This window comes from Ochotona princeps, chromosome 10, assembly GCF_030435755.1.
Source record: "Ochotona princeps isolate mOchPri1 chromosome 10, mOchPri1.hap1, whole genome shotgun sequence".
Taxonomy (NCBI): Eukaryota; Metazoa; Chordata; class Mammalia; order Lagomorpha; family Ochotonidae; genus Ochotona; species Ochotona princeps.
The window spans coordinates 29,051,719-29,059,494 of NC_080841.1; the positions used below are offsets into that span (position 1 = coordinate 29,051,719).

General features: G+C 48.7%; 1 protein-coding gene across 3 annotated transcripts in view; it reads right to left on the reverse strand.

Moving 5' to 3' along the window:
- The window catches only part of DUSP10 (dual specificity phosphatase 10), a 56,431-nt gene that overhangs the window by 37,039 nt on the left and 11,616 nt on the right, over positions 1 to 7,776 (reverse strand). Inside the window, exons 1-2 of one of the 3 annotated variants that reach the window (XM_004578622.3) lie at positions 7,466 to 7,737; positions 4,539 to 5,392 (exon numbers count right to left, since the gene is read on the reverse strand). In XM_004578622.3, the coding sequence (XP_004578679.2) occupies positions 4,539 to 5,349 (811 nt within the window). In that variant the 5' untranslated portion in view covers positions 5,350 to 5,392; positions 7,466 to 7,737. Of the gene's footprint in view, positions 1 to 4,538; positions 5,393 to 5,562; positions 5,866 to 7,465; positions 7,738 to 7,776 lie in introns of those variants that run through there. The other 2 variants (XM_058669199.1, XM_058669198.1) reach the window with 2 other exon arrangements.

Consider the following 7,776-nt stretch of genomic DNA (forward strand, 5'->3'; position numbering starts at 1 on the left):
ATCATTTCCATTTGATTAGTAGTAATAATGAGCTACATTTTCAGACTGTTTACCATGTACAAGAAACCACACTAAACACTTTATACACATTAATTCATTTACTTCCTACACTAACACTATAAAATTGCTACTGATACATAGTATCATTGGCAAATGAAATTTAGGAACTAAAATATGAAGCAACTTGCCCAAGGTCTATGCTGGAAAAGGGAACCACCAGATCTAGACTTCTGCCTTAATTTCTCACCATTACTACAAGGCCAGCATTTGGCATTCAATCTTGGATGTTAATCAAAGCCTCAGAATAGCAACAGTGAGTTTGTGAATGTAGATAGACTTGTATTTCATGTATTTCCAAACCTTTGGGAGACAAAGTAGAACAGGAATGGAAAACGTAAACTCCCAAGGTCTCTGAGCATGACCATCTACCTTGTCTCCTAACTAAATATTGCTTACAAATTTCTAATTCGGAATTCTTCAGAGCAGACTCCATGCTGTTCATTGCTCAAGAGTTGAAAACAAAGTTTTATGGCATAAAAAGCTAACTCTTGAGGACAGCGCTGTAGCAACACATTGCGCTAAGGTGCTGCCTGCAACTCCCAGCAATCCCCACGGGTGCCGCTGGAATCTCAGGTGCTTCACTTCCAATACAGTTCCCTGCTAATGTACCTGAGGAAGTGTCAGAAAATGGCCCAAGTCCTTGAGCTCCTGCCACTCACAGAGGAAACTCAAAAGGAGTTTTAGGCTCCTGGTTTTGGTCTGGACTAGCTCCTGGCTGTTACAGCCATTTGGGAAGCGAACCTTAGATGAAATATTCTCTCTCCCCTCAACACAGCCTTTCAAATGATGAAATATACATCTTTAATTTAAAAAAAAAACAACCTGACTTTCTCTGTGATCAATTTCCCCTACATATCAGTCTCTGAAACTACTGCCCTCACCTTCTTCCCTTGTTCCCTTAAAAACACCTTTGGTGCAGAGCAGGCCAAAGATTGTGGCAGTCGGTTGGTCTGTCAGTCAGTCATCAGTTTTAAAAAAGTGCAAAGCAAGTACAGACCTGGGCTCTGCCATCCCACTGTGGGAGGGAGAGCCAGAGACATAGGAGAGGCTGTGCAAGAGGTTCCAAGGGCCCTTCAGCCCGCCCACTCTGAGGAACAGGCCTCTCAGTCAGATAGTCCCAAAGGGATTCTAAGTTTGAAAAACACTCAAAAATGGGTACACTTCATACTTAAGTATTTAAGAGGGAAAAGGTCATTCTATATTATACCATAAAGTATTCTCCATTTTGACTAATTTCTCTGTACTGTAAAACACAAACACTAAAACAAAATCATTTTAACAGAAAGGAAGAGAGAGCAAACATGTAAAGTACTGATACTTATTTAATCTGGTTGGAGAATATGTGGGTATTCAGGCAGTTTGAAATGTTTATACTAAAATGTTTCAAGGTATATCCCATCTTAGGAAGGAGGTGGTGGTAGACAGCCCCTTCCACCACAGGGAAATAACAAAATATTTCATTGATCTCAAGCCTGCCAAAAAGAAGGGAATCTTACAAGCATTATACAAAGGTAGCAGCTTTCATTAAGGAAGGAGAATGGTCTAGCTCCTTTACTCCTTTTGGCTAGAAACCCAAGATTTAGTTGATTAAAAATAAACTGGGTAAAACAGATTGTAAATCTTTTAAAGACTTTGCAAATCTCTAAATATTTATTTGCTGGGGTCACTCCCGGTAGGCTGAACAGAGGCATGGGTCTGATGGCCATTTACTGTTCAGAGGAGGGGGATAAAACACACTTTCAGACCTGGGTCACAACGGGGAGGAGACTGTAAATTAGAACAGTAACTTAATCCCAGGGGCTTCTGTGCCTCCGATCAGTTTCTTCCCAGCCTGACACAGCATTACTAAAATGGCAACCCAGCAGCCACACAACTTGACAGGCGGCACCAAAAATGGAGAACGTGGCAGTGAAACAGGAGCATAAAACCTGGACAGGGAGGGTAGCAACCAGTGTTTACAAACACAAGCCAGAGGTTCGGCCATGACCTACCCAAGACTGTGCTGAAATCTCTGAAAATAAATTGCCAAGGCCTTAGAAGTTTCTATTTTATATTCAAACTGACCATCACCACCCCTTCCAATGCACCCAATCACCACCACCATCTCTCTCTTGCAAGATCTACCCTTCCAAAATGGTACCATTACAACTCTGGTTGAAATACTATCTCAATAGGTTTTAAAGGAAGGGAAGACCAAAATAACCCTCAAGGGAGGAGCCAGACCAACCCGGTCTGCTTGACTCACTCAAGAACCTGGGAGAAGTTGCTGACTATGGCTTTCAAGAGATACCCACCTCATCCTTCACCTCCATGTTCTTATAACTTCTCCTTTATCCTAATGAAAGCAGACGGAGGGACATTCCCATATAGATCCATACCTTTCCCATCTTGGTTCCAACTTTAGGCCATGCTCCCGAAAGATACAATACTAGTAAATAAAACAGATTACACATCATTTTTTTTTTGCTCGACCACACAGTTTCAACTGAATTCTCAGATATTAGAAGAAAAAGCATCCAAACTACAAATAAGCCAACCTCTACCACCAGCGCGTCTTCTGAGCCCTACCTCCGCCGCTGTCTCACCAACTCGGAAAATGAGGAAGGCTCACTGCGGCCGCCCAGGGCGCCCAGTGGTGAGGTCAGCAGCACCAAATGCCCCGCCCCACTGAGGCAATCTTACTCCCTGCCCCAAACAAGCAAGGCCCAGTTGCCCCGCGATTCCAACTGCATCCACAGGAGGTGAGAGAAAACCCACTTTCATTCACAGCACCCAGAAACTCATTTCTCAGTGATCCACAGGGCCACCTCTAGACACAACAATACCCACTGCCAAATAGAGGGAAGGCTCTTCAACTCCTCCGGTCCCATGTTCAAGTTCACACATTATCTGATATGATACTACTCCCAAGACCACACAGAAACAAAAGATCCAATTTTTACCAAGAATATCTACGTGAGAAGAGGGAACATTGACAAGATGATGAGCAACCATCTTCTTTGCTCCCAAACTATTAAAAAATGGAAAGTTTAAGGTGATATTTTTTTCATCTGAAAAAGACAAGCTAAAATTATGGTGAGAGAACAATAGTTGAGCACACCTACTGGGAATTAGTGCAAGTCAACCCAACAGGAATACAGAAACAAAAATATTACACTGCATGGAGGAAATCTGAACATACTTATAACTTCAAGAAAACCCATCACCACCAGAAATCACCCATAATTCTCTGCAAAGAATTCTGTGATGCTCTCCTTGTCAGAGTCCTCCATCCCTAAAGAAAAAAGTGCCTTTGTGATAAGTGTGGTGAGGGCCAGCTTGAAGAGTGGATGAGAAAGACTGTATCACAGGAAACCAGAGCTGTGCCATCCAGAACACTGATTAATGTGAGGCAGAAAGATCATTTGAAAGACAGGTAGAATGGCAGAGCTGTCGCACAAAAACCAAGCCGCTAACTTGTTCAACCTAAACAGCCTGTTGCAATGTGCACATTTGAAGTTTTCAAACATATTTTCAGAAATTAGTTTAAGACATGACCCAGAAACTGTGTACATTGCCTCCAAATACAGGAGGAGAGGACAAAGAAGATGGCTCCCTTTCGTTCCCACCACCAAACAGAAGATGCCAGAGAGGAGTGATGTGCAGAGTCCTGAACGACAGAATCAGAAGGCACAAGATTGGATTGGACACAAGAGTTGCCTAACCTGCTGGCAAAATTAAATGCAAGGAGCTCAAAACCATGAGAAGCCAGCAATTAGTTCCTCCTCCCAGGGTTCAGTTGTACTAACCTTCTACCATCCGAGCACTGGGTAAAGTGACCTATACTGCATCCTGGGAGGAACCATAATGCCAGCCAACTTCAAATGAGGCCAGAAAGAACAATGGGTTGGGGAGGGTCTCGTAGAACATTCTCCATCTCTTTGCATGTCTACAGATCAATTTCATTTTTCATGGGACTTTATAATAAGACCCCTGCCCTGCTTGAGGGTCACTTTCTAGCCTGTATAAAAGTCAAACTAATCCAAGAGGTGAGAAAAAGGAAGCACTTCCCATGAAGAGAACTGGTGCTTGTAGGCTGCCTTGTAATCCACCATTTAGGCTGCTTTATCTATTCTTTAGCAGCACAAGTCAAGCCTGAGAGGTAATAACTTCCCAACTAGTTTGTGATTGGAATAACAAGCAATCAGAGCAGGCATGGCTGGAGACACCATTGGTGATCTCAAGCCCCCTTTTAGAAAGATGAGGGAGCAGTCTGAGGTGAAATGACTTGCAGAATGCAAATCAGAAGCCACGCAAAGGCTAGCACTCAGACCTTTAGCTTCCAGTTCAATGCTGCTAAATCTCACCACAGAAAACAAGTATTTCACAAAGAGCATGGAAGGGAAGACAAGCAGGTTTCTGTCGGCCTCTAAGAGATAACCCCAAGAGAGCTCAGTGAAGCAGGACTGTGCTAGCGAAGGGAATGGGGCAGTCATTACCTTTCAACACCAGAGGTTCCTTGCCTTCTCTCTTCAGGGACTCGAGGACTATATGAAGTGGCTGGGAGGGCATCACTCGGCTTGGCTCATTGGTATTCTCATCATAAACTATAATTTCTTTGGAAAAGATCCTCTTGAAGGAGTCCTTGCCTTCTCTACAGGAGATCAAGTCTAGGACCGTGATCTTGCCCTGCTGCAGTCGTCGCCGGCTGATCTTATCGGCACAGTTAATGTGGACAGCTCCTTGGATGTGGCTCTTGTTGTACTCCATGAAGGGCCTGCAGTCAATGATGACAGGGCCCTGGCTCGGCAGGTGACTCTTGCTGCATTTGGTCATTTTCTTTGCCAAGTCATTAGGGTAGATTATTTTGATGCTGGCTAGCTGTTTGGGGGTCCCTGACACAGGACTGCCCACCCCACCTGATGGACTTAAACAGCCTGTATTCTCATTGTTGCTGACCATCTGGTTAGCAGGGCAGGTGGTAGAGGTTCCGATGGCGGTGGTGGCAGTGCCCGAGGCGATGGCTTGGGTTTGGGCCTGATTGTCCTTGTCGTAGGTTGCCACAGTGCAGCAGCTGGCACTGCTGCATCCACAATTCAGGGAGCGGGCAGAGCCGCTGGATGAGGGCATATACGTCAGATTCGCAGCCTTGAGGGACACAACGGTGGTGGCAATGACAGGAGGGTGGCTGTTACTGCCCGGAATGGCAGAGCCAAGGTAGCTAGAGTCTAAACAAAGGTTGAGATCCTGAGGTCGGACGGGCCTAGACAGTGCCACTACTACCCTGTCGTCTAAAGGAGACGGAGGCATGAGGAGGCTGAAAACTGGCAATTCAAGAAGAACTCAAGATAGTCTGTAAAGAAGGGGGAGGGGAAAGAAAGAATAAAAACACATGATACAAAAGGCAGTCTCATCCAGTCCCTAGGAAAGGCTGTTGCATCCCTCCAAGTTGAGTCCTCTTAAGTGCCCTTTTTTCTGATTGCTGCTAGCAAAGCCTGGATGTATTCAGAGGAGGACGCAAACCTGTGGGGCCCCATCAGCGTTGCTGTGAAGTCTGGGGTTCAATTTAGACTTTATGCTGTCATCGTTAATGCACAGCCTTTCACCGACTGAAGTCAAGGTTCAGCCTTCTAGAAGGTACAAGCAGGAAGAATTGGGAAAGCCAAAGACATGAAGGAAGGTCCGGTTCTTAAGGGGCATCTGTTTGAGCCTCGTGCCTTGAGCAGAAGAGCCTGCAACTGAGAAGCACCCATTTCCCCACCCTTGCCGGCTTCCTGTTCCATTCCTTCACTTCCTGCAAAGGCAGAGGGATGAACAAGAGCATTGGAATGGCTCACCAGATATATACAGCAGCTAAATATACATCAGGGTGGACATCAGCCTTCTACCCTGGAGGAGGAAAGTATCCCCCCCACCCCGCCCAAGTGAATTTCTTCCTTCAGGAGCTCATCTGCGGTCCTTTGAAAAGCACGATGTACTCGTATTAAAGCCTCAGGTACCTTCTGGTAGCCTCATCAATTGCTCCTCGTTTCCCCCAAAACAAAATCGCCAACCACAGAGTCATCTCTGGAAACCCCAGTTCTGTACCCCTGCCCTCTTCAGCTCTGCTTCTATGCATCCTAGAGCTTATCTCAAAGAGCAGCAGCTGCTTTGCCTAGGATTTTAATCCCTAACAGGGTAAGACTGAGATAAAGACCACTTTCCATCTAGCCTGTAGTGCCTGTTGAAGGGAGCCATTAAATGTAGCCCCGGAGTCGGCCTCTGGTGTGCCCTCAGAGGCCACCTCAAGAGGTCGGGTGCCTTCCTCCCTGCGGGCTGGTGGGCACCCTACAACTGGGCCCTGCTGACTCCTGTCTATCAGACACGCACGCAGCAGAGAAACTAACCCGCCAGCAAGAGCCGCTCAGGCAAAGGAACTTTAAGAGCTGTCCGGAAAAAAATGTCATCTATCATCCGTCTACACACGACCCGTCACCCTTCTCTAGCAACAGAGCCAGAGAGGCACAGGCGGGATCCACACACGGGCACGCACCCACCACGTCCGCAGGCCCCACCGCCTGGGGGTTCTCTCACCACCTTCGGATGGGAGGTTAGGAGCCACCCGCTCTCCCCCACCCCCACAACGCGCTCCCTGGCGTAGTATTTCCCCCTCCCCCCAGGAGCGAGTACTATTCCAGAAGATGTAACTGTCTCCCAGAGGGACCGAGTGGACCAAAGTCTTGCCTATCGTGTTACCTGGTGGGGGCATGCCCAGGATCCACGGTGCGCTTCCTCAGATAGGGGCACCCAAGAGCGGCCACGGACCACGGCGCCGGGACCCCCGCCTGCACCCGGGACCCCCGCCTGCACCCGGAGTGCGCGGCTCGCACACACGCTCTGGGCGCGCGGACCTCCCTGCAGCCCTGCAGCAGACGGCCGGGCGTCTGACCATCCTGCCTGGCCCAGGAAACCTTCGGAGCTGTGTGCAACACCCCACCACCACCACCACCACCACCACCACCACCTCGTCCCTCCCCACCTCTTCCCTGGTCAGTCGCCCCTTTGCGCCACTAGGCAAGGGACTGGAGAGAAAAAAAACCAGAGATGTGCGAAGGCTCCTTTCCCACTGCTGGGGCACTGAACACCCCCTACTCCCTTGCCTTCGCCACACAGCGCACTGAGAAGCCCCGGGCATTTAAAACTGCCGCAAAGCATCCCAACACACCTCGCTTCTGCTTGGCTCCCAAGCCAAGTAGACTGCGGAGCGAGCCGTCGCGCCGGGCAGCTGGGCCAAGAGCTCCGAGCTTGGGAGCTTACCTGCTGGGGCTCGGTGGTCAGCATCGCGCCTCTCACTCTCTCTCTCTCTCTGTCTCTCTCACACACACCACGCACGCACACGCTCCACCTCCGCTCCCGGGCTCTCAGTCCCACCGGGACTTCCACTTACTTCATCAATAAGTGTATTCCTCTCCCCTCTGACGCTCGGCTTCAGCTACCGACCGGCGCCTTCAGCCTCCATTCACTCGGCTTCATTGATCTCCAGCAGCAACATAGTTACTTTCTTTTTTGCTACACAGTAAATGTAAGATTCTGAGGGGGCGGGCCGTCCTGCGACCGACGGCGCCCGGGACCAATCGACACCCGGAGAAAGCCGACCGCTACCTCACAGAGGTCCGCGGCCTATGGGCGGCCGCTGGGGGCGGGGCTGGAGGCGTGGTCCTGCCTCGTCAGGGCGGGTTTCTCCGACCAGGCTCCCGG